The sequence below is a fragment of the Moschus berezovskii genome, chromosome 12 (assembly GCF_049115385.1).
Source record: "Moschus berezovskii isolate FMDL1 chromosome 12, NW_MosBer_1.0, whole genome shotgun sequence".
Classification (NCBI taxonomy): Eukaryota; Metazoa; Chordata; class Mammalia; order Artiodactyla; family Moschidae; genus Moschus; species Moschus berezovskii.
In genome coordinates this window covers 97492172-97506280 of record NC_142471.1, presented here as the reverse complement: position 1 = coordinate 97506280, position 14109 = coordinate 97492172, and the positions used below count along the sequence as shown (strand labels likewise).

The 14109-nt window shown below is 60.7% G+C and overlaps 1 protein-coding gene across 1 annotated transcript in view; it reads right to left on the bottom strand.

Moving 5' to 3' along the window:
* Window positions 1–10025: 10025 nt before the first annotated feature.
* ADGRA1 (adhesion G protein-coupled receptor A1) overlaps window positions 10026–14109 on the bottom strand; it is a 28384-nt gene continuing 24300 nt past the window's right edge. The window contains exons 11-12 of the mRNA XM_088842021.1: window positions 12491–12589; window positions 10026–11901 (exon numbers count right to left, since the gene is read on the bottom strand). Of these exons, the coding sequence (XP_088698147.1) occupies window positions 10692–11901; window positions 12491–12589 (1309 nt within the window). The 3' untranslated portion in view covers window positions 10026–10691. The remainder of the gene's footprint in view (window positions 11902–12490; window positions 12590–14109) is intronic.

The following is a 14109-nucleotide window of genomic DNA, read 5'->3' as shown; positions in this document are numbered from 1 at the left end:
TTGCCTTGAGCATCCCACAGACAGAGGAGCCTGGTGGGCTACAGTCCATGGGGTCGCAAAGAGTCAGACATGACTGAAGCGACTCAACAGGCACACTTATTATTATTTTTTAAAGAAAAACATTTTTCGGCTGGGTTGAATCTTCACTGCAGTGGGTGGGCTTCTTGTTGCAGCATGGGGGCTTAGTTGCCCGGCAGCAGGTGGGATCTTAGTTCCCTCACCAGGGACTGAACCCACGTCCCCTGCATTAGAGCTGGATCCCTAACCACTAGACCACCAGGCAAGTCCCTGCCAAACCTCTTAAAATCGAAAACGGATGTTGAGTCTTACCGACTGTGTTTTCTGCGTCTGTGAAGGTGACGGTTTGGCCTCCTTCATCCCGTTAAGTGTTCGTGTCTCAGTCAGGCTAGTTCTGTGCCCCGGGAGCAGCCCCCCACCCTGACACATCCTGTCTTGCAGACGTCCTCTTGCAGACGTCCTTCATCCCCGTGGCCGATATTTTTGTGGGGATTTTTGCATTTATTCTCACTCGCCATTGATCTGTTTTTCCCATGATGCCCTCACATCAAGGTTATGCTCACCTCACAAAACAATTGGGATGTGCTTCTCCTTTTTCTATTTTCTGGAAGGTTTCTGTAAAATTCACACGATTTCTTCCTTAAATGTTTAGTGGAATTCTCTGTGAAGCCATCCGACTATCTGGACCTGAGACTTTTCTTTAACGGGAAAGTTTTAAATGATAGATTCAGTTCTTCAATGGTTCAGTTCAGTTCAGTCTCTCAGTCGTGTCCGACTCTTTGCAACCCCATGGACTGCAGCACGCCAGATCCCTGTCCATCACCAACTCCTGGAGTTCACTCAAACTCGTGTCCACTGTGAATCGGTGATGCCATCCAACCATCTCATCCTCTGTTGTCCCCTTCTCCTCCTGCCCTCAACCTTTCCCAGCATCAGGGTCTTTTCTAATGAGTTAGTTCTTCACATCAGGTGGCCAAAGTATTGGAGTTTCAGCTTCAACATCAGTCCTTCTAATGAACACTTAGGACTGATCTCCTTTAGGATGGACTGGTTGGATCTCCTTGCAGTTCATGGGACTCTCAAGGGTCTTCTCCAAAACCACAGTTCAAAAGCATCAATTCTTCGGCACTCAACTTTCTTTATAGTCCAACTCTCACATCCATACATGACTACTAGGAAAAACCATAGCCCCGACTAGATGGACCTTTGTTGGCAAAGTGTCTCTGCTTTTGAATATACTATCAAGATTGGTCATAATTTTCTTCCAAGGAGTAAGCGTCTTTTAATTTCATGGCCACAGTCACTTCTGCAGTGATTTTGGAGCTTCCCAAAAAATAAAGTCAGCCACTGTTTCCCCATCTATTTGCCATGAATTGATGGGATCAGATGTTACGATCTTAGTTTTCTGAATGTTGAGTTTTAAGCCAACTTTTTCATTTTCCTCTTTCACTTTCATCAAGAAGATCTTTAGTTCTTCTTCTCTTTCTGCTAAAAGGGTGGTGTCTGCATATCTGAGGTTCTTGATATTTCTCCTGGCAATCTTGATTCCAGATTGTGCTTCATCCAACCCAGCGTTTCTCATGATGTACTCTGCATATAAGTTAAATAAGCAGGGTGACAATATACAGCCTTGACGTACTCCTTTTTCTATTTGGAACCAGTCTGTTGTTCCATGTCCAGTTCTAACTGTTGCTTCCTGACCTGCATACAGATTTCTCAAGAGGCAGGTCAGGTGTTCTGGTATTCCCATCTCTTTCAGAATTTTCCACAGTTTATTGTGAGCCACACAGTCAAATGCTTTGGCATAGTCAATAAAGCAGAAATAGATGTTTTTCTGGAACTCTCTTGCTTTTTCGATGATCCAGCGGATATTGGCAATTTGGTCTCTGGTGCCTCTGCCTTTTCTAAAACCTGCTTGTACATCTGAAAGTTCACGGTTCACGTATTGCTGAAGCCTGGCTTGGAGAATTTTGAGCACGACTTTACTAGCGTGTGAGATGAGTGCAACTGTGCGGTAGTTTGAGCATTCTTTGGCATTGCCTTTCTTTGGGATTGGAATGAAGACTGACCTTTTCCAGTCCTGTGGCCACTGCTGAGTTTCCCAAGTTTGCTGGCATGTTGAGTGCAGCACTTTCACAGCATCATCTTTCAGGATTTGAAATAGCTCAACTGGAATTCCTTCACCTCCACTAGCTTTGTTAGTAGTGATGCTTCCTAAGGCCCACTTGACTTCGCCTTCTAGGATGTCTGGCTCTAGGTGAGTGATCACACCATCGTGATTATCTTCGTCATGAAGATCTTTTTTGTACAGTTCTTCTGTGTATTTTTGCCACCTCTTCTTAATATCTTCTGCTTCTGTTAGGTCCATACCATTTCTGTCCTTTATCGAGCCCATCTTTGCATGAAATGTTCCCTTGGAATCTCTGATTTTCTTGAAGAGATCTCTAGTCTTTCCCATTCTGTTGTTTTCCTCTATTTCTTTGCACTGATCACTGAGGAAGTCTTTCTGATCTCTCCTTGCTATTCTTTGGAACTCTGCATTCAGATGCTTATATCTTTCCTTTTCTCCTTTGCTTTTCGCTTCTCTTCTTTTCACAGCTGTTTGTAAGGCCTCCTCAGACAGCCATTTTGCTTTTTTGCATTTCTTTGATAATGGTTGTACAAGTCTTAAAGCTGTTTCTGTTTTCACAGGTCAGTCTTGTTAGGTGGTGCTTTCCTGGGGAGTCGTCCTTCCATCGGGCGCTTCAGACTTCCTGGCGTTATGTTGCCGATGTCACCTCCTCTTTATCTTTTTAGCATCTCTGGGGTCTGTCACAACGCCTCCCTCAATTCCTGGCATTTGTTGCTTTATTTTGTCTTGATCAGATTTGCCAGGCAGTGCTGATCATACTAAGTCTATATATATTTAATCAACATCTCTTACCTTCATTACTGCATTTAACTCACTTGGGGGAAAGTTTTATTTGCTGTTATTTTGGCTGTTTGGGTCTTTGTTGCCGCCTGGGCTTCCTCTACTGCGGTCAGTGGGGCTGCTCTCTGGTTGTGCCGGGCGTTCCCCCTGTGGGGGCTTCTCTTCCTTCAGAGCACCGGCTCTAGGGCGCACGGGCTTCAGGCGTTGAGGCTCCAGGCTCTAGAGCACAGGCTCAGTAGCTGTGGTGCCCGGGCTTAGCTTCCCTGGGGCGTGTGCAAGCTTCCCAGACCAGGGAGCAAACCTGTGTCTCCCTGCACGGGTAGGAGGATTCTTCACCACTGGGCCACCAGAAGTCCAGCTTTTTCCTCTTCTGTAATTTATTTAAAGCTATAACTTTTCTCTCAACAACGTTTTAGCAAGACAAGGTTTAAATGTTTTTAATTGAGGTAATTACCTATAACATCATGTGACTTTCGGGTGTGTAGCATGGTTATTTTATATTTGAATGTTGCAAAATGATCACCACACATAGTCAAGCTTTTTGGGAGGACTTTTATCTAATGACAAGGCCTTTCTTGACCGCTGAGCGGGCCGCGCGTCTGTGTTTCTGCTGGCACTGCTGCAGAAAGCAGCCTTCCCCCTGTGTGACCACCTGCTGCAGGGCCCGGCCCCAGGGACATCTGTGCCCCCAGGCTGGGGGCTGGTGAGGGTCCTGACTGTGCCACTGCTAGACAGAGATGGTGTTCCCACCGGCTGGCCAGGTAGATCTTCCCGCTGGTTCATGGGACAGGCCCGGGTGTTGGGGGCCTCCAGCCTGCCTTCCTGCAAGCCCTCCCCGCGCTGGGTGGCTGCTGCCCTGGCTGAGGGTTGAATGACCGGGACCTGCAGGCTGTCTGTGAGTGGCTCCTGCCGAGGACAGCAGGGGCTTGGCCCTCAGGGTCAGGTTCTGCTGCTTCCCTGCTGGCCAGTGGCCAGTGGCCTGGGGCCTCTTGCTGCTGAACTGGGACCCTTCAAGTGCGGAGTCAGCTTGCCACCCGTGGGTGGGGCATCTTTCCACCCCACCCCGCAATGCTCTGGATTCTCTGCAGGCTCTCTGTTTCTTTGCCTAAGCCTAACCCCTTTGTGTTAATAACAGGAAGGGGTCCCTTCATCCCACAGGCTCCACGGGCAGGCCCAGCTGAGACTTTCTTCGCCCCTAGACTAACACTGATCCATCATAAGCAAATGTTGATCATTAAAAACAAAATTATAGAATAAACTCAGTTAAACCCAGTTTAAACAAGATGTTGCCAAGACATGGAGCTCATTGGCTATTTTCCCCACGTGAGCCGCAGAATTGACTTTATGCTGTGGGTCTCCGTGAGCAAGACGCTGGAATACCGCCGTCAACACCGCCGTCTTTCCTGGATGGGTGTTGATGTCTCACATTTCCTGAGAAATGGCAGAGGCTCCATTTCATTCACTTCAATGTGGTACATTTCTCAAAAAAAAAAAAATGTTGAGACTCAGATACACAGTTATGTTTTTCACTCTTTGTCTATTTCTGCACATACTGAACTCAACGGCTGTCAGGGCCATGGTGGGAGGCAGGGCACAGGAATCGCCCGGGGTCTGTCTCCCCTTTGCTCCAAACTCCACCCAAGTTCCTGCCTTTCGAGGCTGCCCTGTCTGCTCTCAGCTTCCCTCCTCAGGGTCTCCCCAGGGCGTGGCTGTGGAGGTTCCCACGCAGCCGGGGACTTGGGCCGGGCTCCTGGGCCATCTCAGGGGTCCCCGCCACTGGTCAGTGCTTCCCACCATCCGGCTCATGGACTGGCTTTTCCTTTTTCCCAGTGGTTCAGTTCCATCATGTTCACTCAAACCCTGGTTGGGTCCTCCCCGGGTGGGGCTCGCTCGGCCTGCTGGCCGTGACCCTCCTCTCGTGATGCATCTCTGGGGGGGTCACCCTCCCCTGGAACCCAAGGCCAACACTTTCTGTGCAGGATGTTTTGCAGCTCATGGAGAGAACTCCACATGTTTGTGAACATTCCAGAAGGTGCACCTTCCAGGCATTTGTACTCACTGCCTCAGTTTCTGGAGCCTTTGTAAGAAACGAGAGGACTGCTTCCTGCCTGTCGGCTTCATCCCAGGAGTTCTGTCTGAGGCCTTGAAGAAGTCCGCACTTGGAAATCCCCACCCATCCATCAGTGCCACTTCCCTGGTCCAGGAGGCGCCCGTGACATCCTCCTGCGAACGTGGCCCCCAGGCCCCTCTCCTGCCCCTCCGGGGTCTCAGTCCACCTGGAGATCACTGGGGTCCCAGAGCCCCCCACCCGCTCTGGAGCTCTGAGGACACGGACCAAGCAGGAAACAGATGTGGGCACTGGGCAGCGGGCAGTGGGCAGTGGGCTGAGCCTGCCGCGGGCTTGCCGCGTGAACACAAGAGGGTCCCCGGCGGATCGACCACCCTGGCCCCGCAGGTGGGGCCGGGCGAGCGTGCTGTCTGAGCTGACGCCCTGGAGCCTCTGGGGGAGCGGGTGGCAGATGCTGTGTGATGCTGGAAGTCGCTTGACTTCTCTGAGCCTGCTGCCTGGGCTTGATGCGGGCGTTTGACAGGTGGCGCGTGAAGGGCTCCTGGCCCACGTGTCGGGTTTGGCGGGGCGTGGAGTCTGCGGGTGGAGACGGGGGTGGGCCCTGGTGGAGGTGGGAAGCGTCCCGAGTGAAGCCTGGGGGCGCTTCCTCCGGTGGGTCCTGAGTGGAGGTGGAGGAGGACTCAGGGAGGAAAGGGAGCCCCTGACCCGTCCGGAGGGGCGGGGCGTCATGAGGGGCGGGGCGTCCGGAGGGGCGGGGCGTCCGGAGGGGCGGGGCGTCCGGAGGGCCCCGTCGTTTGTGAGCCCCGTGTCTGCTGCGCGGCGGGTGCTGGGCCCGCAAGCTGAGGGGCTGGAAGGGGCCGCACACCCGCGTGGCCCCTGCTCCCCCAGGGCGCCCCCCTGCCCTTTGTAAGCCGCGGAGTGCAGTGCACACTTCTGGCCCCTCGCCCCCCGGTGTTTCCTGTTTTCTAGCTCGAGTGTCTCCAGCTCGCGGGGTGCGGCGGCCTTGCTGCGTAAGCAGGTTGATTCTGCGTGTCCGTCCGCGCTCCGTCCGCTGCGCCTGACTCGGGCCGTCTCTCTTTCGGTTCCGGGCGGTTCTGTCCCTCTTCCTGTGGCAGCGTCGGTCACTGTCTGGGGAGGACCTGGTGGATGCTGGCGTGGACTGTCCTCTGAGCCGTGTGTCAGCAAGGCTTCCCCGACGCCCACACTGGGGCCCACCAGCAACACCGATTCTGACTCCATTTAAGATTTTGATGCTGGTTATCGTGAATTTTTGCATCATTTTTTTTTTTGAAACATTGTATCACAACCTTACTCGTCTTGATGACTTGAGTTTGCGGGCCTCTGAAATCTTGCGCTGAGTGGTTATGGACAGGGAGGCCTGGCGTGCTGTGATTCATGGGGTCGCGGAGAGTCCGACACGACTGAGCGACTGAACTGACTGACTGAAATCTTGCGCTGAGTGAGCATCTGCTCACCTGGACCCCCAGGAGCTGGCTGCTTCTGGCTTGTGCTCCTCACTGGCCCCACCCTCTCGGTCCCCCCCATCTTGCCCCCTGGGCCCTGGGCTCCTGGCCCCACCTTCTCACCACCCCTCCTTGGGCTCTGGGCTCCCGGCGCCACTGGCCCCTCAAGCCCTGTGCCCGCTGCTTTGGTCCCCAGGCCTCCCCAACCCTGCTGATATTCCTGCCTGCTCCCCAGAGGAGGTCAGCGTCTGATCAGCCGAGAGGGCCCTCCCGCCTTTGCAGGCTCCCAGTGCTCATCCAGGATCCAGTGGTGACTGTGTAGACAGGCCACACGGAGCCCACTGCTCTCTAGCCGAGTCCCGGCCGCGCCGGGCCTCCCGGGGGTGTGAGCAGGGTCTCCACGCCTGTGTGTGCAGACCGTGGCCTCTGGGGGTGTGAGCAGGGTCTCCACACCCGCGTGTGCAGACCGTGGCCTCCTGGGGGTGTGAGCAGGGTCTCCACGCCCATGTGTGCTGACCTTGGCCTCTGGGGGTGTGAGCAGGGTCTCCACGCTGCGTGTGCTGACCTTGGCCTCTGGCGGTGTGAGCAGGGTCTCCACGCCTGCGTGTGCAGACTGTGGCCTCTGGGGGTGTGAGCAGGGTCTCCACGCCCGCGTGTGCAGACCGTGGCCGCTGGGGGTGTGAGCAGGGTCTCCACGCCCACGTGTGCAGACCGTGGCCTCTGGTGGTGTGAGCAGGGTCTCCACGCCCGCGTGTGCAGACCGTGGCCTCTGGGGGTGTGAGCAGGGTCTCCACGCCCGCGTGTGCTGACCTTGGCCTCTGGTGGTGTGAGCAGGGTCTCCACGCCCGCGTGTGCAGACCGTGGCCTCTGGGGGTGTGAGCAGGGTCTCCACGCCCGCGTGTACAGACCTTGCCCTCCTGGGAGTGTGAGCAGGGTCTCCACGCCCACGTGTGCAGACCGTGGCCTCCTGGGGGTGTGAGCAGGGTCTCCACGCCGCGTTTGCTGACCTTGGCCCAGGCTGTCGGTGTAGCAGCTGTGTGGTGAAGCTGTCTCTCAGCAACATGACCTCCCACATGGGGCCTTTCTGCACCCCTGGCCTCCCCAGTGCCCCCGGGCTGTGCCGTCCACCCCGCGCTGGCATGAGCGCATGGCATTGCGCCTGTGTCCTCTCACTGCGTCCTGTCCCAGCTTCTGGGGCCACAGACCAGGCCTCCGGCAGGCGCCCCTCCCTGGCCTGTAGACCCTAGAACACTCTTAGCAGGTGGATCCGACAGGCAACTTTATGGCCCCAGATACCTGATGATCGCTGGTGGGGAAAGCTGCTGCTGAAAGCTTGGCCCAGAGAAGAACCGGGTGTGCAGGCTGGGTGTGGCCAGGAGGCCTGGGAGGGGCATGCACACCGCCTGGCGGGACTCAAGCAGGTCTTGGCCAGTTGGCCCGTGTCTGGCTGCTGGCGTCCCTGAGCCCTGAGGCCTGCCAGTGTCCCTGGGGCTGGTGGTGGGGCTGTGGGGCTCTGGGTTCTCTCCAGGGTGCTGTGGCCCCCTTCCCGCCGCTGGCTGTACCCCTGCCCAGGGCCCTGGGGCCTGGGGGCACCTGGCCTGGCAGAGGACAGGCCTCCCGAAGCTGCGGTCCCTGCAACTGCCCCTGCTGCCCCACTGGAGCCCAGCACGATGGCCCAGCCTGATGGCTGCCGTTGCAGCCTCAACCCAGGCCCCATGACCCGACCCCCGAGGCCACTCCTGGGCTCCCCCCGACCCAACAGCTGGCGCTCTGTCCTCTGAGCTGACTCTGTCCCAGGTTGGGGGTCCTGGGGTCTGAGACTCCCCTCGATGGTCTCTCTCATAGAGCCCGTCAGCCCAGATCCTGGCCCCGCCCCTCCCGCAGGCCTGGCTGTGCCGACGCCAGCAGATCCCGAGGAGCTCCTGGGCCTGGAATGTTCAGAGGTGGCTCAGGGGTTTCTGGAAAAGTTGGGGGGTCAGCAGGGATCTCTTACTGAGCACCAGTGCTCCCTGCAGTCGGCAGGGCTGGCCATGTCTGCGGGCGAAGGCTTCCTGGGCCCCCGGCAGCTGGCTCCCCAATAGCAGACACTCGGGACGGACCTTCACACTGGGGTGGACGTTGATGCTGGGGGTGGACTGCGACGCTGGGGAGAGGGCGGCTGACATTGTCAGAGCCCCCTGAGGGGCAGTTAGACAGCGGCCAAGCCAGGGCAAGGGCGCTGCACACATCCTCTGTGACGGGCACGCACATACGTACACCCGCGCGCACGCCCACCCACTGGGTTTACTGGCTCCCATCCAGTCTCTTTGGCCTTAGGGATGAGCCGCTCTCTGCTCTGCCAGGGGCGGCGGGGCAGGAGGGCGGGGGATGCCTTCTGGAGGGACTGCGGGCAGCCTCGTGGCTCCCTGGCCTGCTCTGAGCCAGGCACCGAGGGGCCTGCCCCTTGAGGGATAGAGAGGCTTGCAGATTTATGAACCAGCCTCACAAAGCACCAACAAGGACGCACAGAGCTTTGTCTATGGCTCTGCATCTGTGGTGAGTGCTTGGTGCTGACCTGGGGCGCTGGTCACTTGGGCCAGGGGCAGGCGAGCAGGCTGGGGGGTGGAGACGAAAGCCACCCCGCGGCAGTCATGGGTAGCTTGTCTGGCTGTCTTGTGAGGATGCAGGTACTGGACACCACGGTCTGTTACAAGGTCACTGTTAGGGTTACAAGAATCCCGGGAATCGAGGCTCCTGTGCTGACATACTAGCTAACGCGCCCGGGACCATAGGCTAGCTAACCGCTGCGGGTGTGGGGAAGGATCTGGTCCTCCTGGAGCCCCCCGCACCCCCAAATCCCCCTGTAGCCCCCCCACACCCCCAAATCCCCCTGTAGCCTCCCCTGTGGGTGTGGGGAAGGATCTGGTCCTCCTGGAGCCCCCTGCACCCCCGAATCCCTCTGTAGCCCCCCGCACCCCCAAATCCCCCTGTAGCCTCCCCTGCGGGTGTGGGGAAGGATCTGGTCCTCCTGGAGCCCCCTGCACCCCCGAATCCCCCTGTAGCCCCCCGCACCCCCAAATCCCCCTGTAGCCTCCCCTGCGGGTGTGGGGAAGGATCTGGTCCTCCTGGAGCCCCCTGTACCCTCCACGCAGATGCTGACAAGGCCTGGTGATGAGGCTGCATAGGGCAAGGAAAGCCTGGCGCTCGGGGGGCCTGGAAAACACGTGTGTGCCTGGCTGTGCAGCAACGTGTGCACACAGGCGGTGTGTGATGTATGCTGTGTGCAGCGCCTGTGACACACATGCTGCATGTGTGTGCCCACGGTGTACTGTGCACGCGTGTGGTGTGTGCGTGTATGTGGCAGTGCACACACGTGGGTGCGGGTGTGGGTGTGCACAGGCACAGACCCGGGGGAGGGAGCCCAGGCTGCACAGGCGCACACGCTCCCCCTCGGGCTGTCTGGGCTTCTGCCTCTGCAGGGACCCAGGCCCCTCCCGTGGGACATGTGGCTGCTGTTGCAGGACTTCGCGTGTCCTCTGAGTCGGGGCTTTGCGCCCAGATGTTCATGGAAATGCCAGACCCTCTCTCTCTGTGGCAGGGACTTTATTGTTCCCAAACGCCATGGTGGGCAGGCCCCAGTCCCAACGGCGCCCGGCTTCAGAAGTTGAGTGGATGTTAGAGGACGTGTGGTGGGCATTTCCAGGGCACAGACCCCTCAGAGGCCCTGCTGGCCCCGGGGAAGGCTGAGGGTCCCCAGAATGAGGCAGCTGCCCAGGGGCCCGGGGTGAACACAGAGCCGGCCTGGGCCAAGGAGCGGGCTGAGTCCTCTGATGCTGTGGACCGACAGGCAGGCTGCCTGCCTCTAAGAACAAACCTTAACAGAACGGACACGTGAGACACTGGGAGACGTCGGTGGTGCCTCCTGCCGCGTCCAGGGCCATCGAGGCAGCAGGGGGGCGACGGGTGCACGCGGGCTCGCAGGGCGTGTCCTCCACCTGGCTGCTGGGGACGGGGCACTGTGGGCTGGAAGCAGGTGACTCTGAAAGGTGGAGCGCCTGAGCACGGGCTCCGTGGGCTCCGTGGGAGCAGCCATGGCCCAGAGCACCTTCCCTCTCACGTCCTTCCCAGGCAGGGGTGGGTGGGGGGTCTGCCAAGGCTGGATTGAGCGGCGACCCCTGCCCACTGCAGGGACAGAGAGCTCTGCTCTGGGGCAGACCCGGCCGCAGGGGTGACGGGGACGGAGCCCCGCCTGCTACACTGACGTCTCATTCCTCCAGGGCCCCGTGCGGATGTTGCCTGTGCTGTCCGAGCCGAAGGGGGCGGCATCTCGCGTGTCGCCCTTGAGCAGCCCGTTCTGGCTGGGGCTACCGAAGGGCAGCGACTGTGTCCGGCGGAGCATCTCCAGGCGTGCTGGGCCGCGGGCCGCCTCCCTGCCAGGCCGCGGCGGACAGCTGTAGAGCACGGGGCTGGGGGCGCCGCCTTCGGGCTGGCTGATCAAGGGGAAGGGGTCGCCCTGGGCACAGCAGGCCAGCGCGTGCGGGCCCACGGGGCCCTCGAGGGAGCTGGGCAGGCTTTCTGAGCGCGAGCTGTGCGGGCTGCCGTCCAGGCTGGACGGGATGTGGTAGGCATACTCCTGCTCGGCTGTGGCTGCCCGGTGCCGGCTGAAGTAGTGTGGCTTAGTTCTGCCCTGGACGCACGTGTGCGGGTGAGGGTCGTGCTCAAAGGCGTCCCCCTCGTGCACGTGGGCTGCGTCCTCCATGAGGTGCTGGCAGTGCATCTGGGCACAGCAGGGCGTGGCTGGCGACAAGCAGCTGACGTGGCCTTGGGTGGCCTGCAGGTTGGTCATCTTGCAGTGGCTGGCGGATGGGTGGCCGAAGCCCAGTGCCTTGCCAGGACACGGCGAGTCCTGAAGGCAGCCCACGTGGCCCAGCGCATCCCCGTTGGCATCGAGGGCAGGGCGGGTGCTGAGCTTCACAGGGTGAGGGTCCTGGCGGGCGGGGCAGCAGGACCACCAGCAGTGCCACACGTCGTCACGCTTGGCGCAGTGGTGGATGAGCACAAAGAGCCCCAGGGTCACGCAGAAGGCGCCGTACAGGCAGCTGAAAACCATGTCCAGGAAGTGGCCCTGTGACACGGCCAGTGCCCCAAAGGTCCACGTGGCCACAAACAGGAAGAGCGTGAAGGCGGCAGCCCGCAGCTGGGCCTTGAAAGAGTGCTCGTTCTGCAGCAGCGAGGCAGCCAGGCCATTGGGGGCGGGTGGTGTGCCCCCCGGGGTCCCTGGGCCGCCCTCGGGGCCTGCCAGCCGCTGCTGCTCCTCCGTCCGCTCCCTGAGCTCGTACCTGCGCTCCGGGTGGCGCCGCAGCTGGACATAGGTGCCAAGGAAGTACACGCAGGTGACCAGGGTGATGAAGGCCACTGGCCCGTAGAAGGCGCCCAGGCTGGGCTCCCAGGCCATCCAGCAGCTGCAGGGGAGAGGGCGGTCAGCAAGGGGTCGCTCCGGCAGCCTGCTGGGTCAGAGTAGGGCTCACTGCCTTCCTGTGGTCACGTGATAAGGACACACCTAACCTGAGACAGTGTGGCTGGGCTGGGGCTCAGGGAGCAGGTAGGGCAGAGTGGGGCCCCAGGAAGGGCCCAGGAGGTGCTGGGCCCCCGAGAGCAGGACGTGGGGCTTTGCCCCTCAGGGCAGCTGTGGGAGGAGCGTGGGGGTCCAGGCGTGCTGGCCCCCCAGGAAGCTCTGCCGAGGAAGGCGGAGGGACTGCTGGGGCAGCCCAGGGGACCAGCCCCACAGCCTTCGACCCACAGAGGTCACCTCTGGGTGGAGCTGGCAGGCGGCCCCACGCTGCAGGGCCATGGAGGCGAAGGGCCCCACCCTGCCCCCCAGCCAGAGGGGCCTCAGCCGGGCCGGGGGCGCTGGGGGGGCGGGCGGGGGCGGGGAGGGGCGGCTCTGCGGTGCTCTGCGGTGCTGTGCGGTGCTCGGGGTCCTTGGCGCCCCACCAGGCCCGCCCTGTGCGGCCAAACTGGCCCGAGCGGGGGCGGGGCCCCGGTACTCACTAGGCCGCGTCCTCGGCCTCCATCCCGTAGTTCCTGATGTTCGTGGCGGCCGTGACGCCGCAGATGACCAGAGGGGCCCCGCCGCCCACGAGGTAGAACCTGCGGGGGGCGGTGTTCACTGCCCTCGGGGCCTCCGAGCCCCGGGTAGCCCCGCTCCCTGCGCCGCCCGCGGGCAAGGCAGGGGGAGGCCCTGCTGTCTGCTGCCCGTGCGGCAGCAGCCCGGCCTGACCAAGAGCTGCTGCCGGTGTCCGGCCGGACTGGCCTCCCCGCGCCCCTCCCCCCGACCCCCACGGCCCTCCCCCACCCACGGCCCTCCCCACGCCCCTCCCCCACGCCCCCGTGTCACCTCCCCTCCCACGCCCCTCCCCCACGCCCCCGTGTGGCCTCCCCACCCACGCCCCTCCCCCTCCCCCACCCCACCCCTCCCCCACGCCCCCATTCCCCGCTCCCCTCCCCCCCGCCCCCCGCCCCCCGCTGCTCCCACACTCCCCGTCCACGTGTCCTCCCCTCGCCTCTGCCCGCACAGAGATGACCCCGGCCGGGCCCGCGTGTGTCTGGGGGCGGGCGGGCGGCGCCCTGGTTCAGCAAGAACAGAACGTCGTGAAGGCCCTGGGCGGGGTGGCCGTGGTGGACGGGGCGGGCCGCGCACCCCAGGGGACGGCCGGGCGCTGTGGCGGGCGCCTGCTCAGCCGCCCCCCTCGGGCGCAGGTGTGGCCGGGCGGCGCTGGACGCTCTCAGCAGGGGCCCGCCGAGTCGCCCTCCGCCGGGGGCCCAGGCCACACCTGCTGGCGGTGTCAGTGACCGGCCGGACGCCTGGGGGAAAGCGCTGGGAGCCGCAGTTCCTTGAGCCTGGCAGCTGAGTCTTCCGCGGCCTGGCGCAGGTTCTGGCGTCTGACTCTCCAGAAGGGGCAGGGACTCATCCGAGTTGGGGTCCGCTCGACCCCCAGACGGAGCTGACTCTCCCGTCCGCGGGGCCTCGGCCAACAGCTCCACCCTAGGGTGCTGCCCAACGTGGGATCCAGGGGGCGTGAGCGGGGCGCCTGGCCACAAGCACGTGGCTGTCACACACGCACAGGGGGCAGCCTTGGGGGAGCCTGGGGGGCCAGCGCGGGACGACCCCCACAAGAGGATGTCATTCTCAGGATGCCACAAGCACCTACGTCACTGCGATGGCAACAGGCCCCCAGTGACCCGAACGATTCCGAGTCCACAGGCGAGAGCTGGGAGACCTGCACGTGGTTACCCCGGTGACTGCCGGGGCCTCTGCGCCCCCAGAAGTTTACTTCAGAAGGAAGGGCAAAGGAAAACACATCCCCAACAAAGACGAAGCCCAGAAGGGTCCTTGTCAGCTGACCTGCACTTCAAGAAATGCCAGATGGAAGCTTCCAGGCTGAAGGCATACTGCACAAACAGAAACTTGGGGGAATGAAGGCCATAAGAAGCACTGAAACATTGTTTCCTCTTAGTTTCTTTGAAATATATACTGCCATTTAAAGAAAGACTTTAACACTGCCCTGTGCAGTTTGCAGGACTTCCCTGGTGGCTCAGATGGTAAAGCGTCTGCTGCAATGCTGGAGACCCGGGTTCAGTCCCTGGGTGGGGAAGATCCCTTGGAGGAG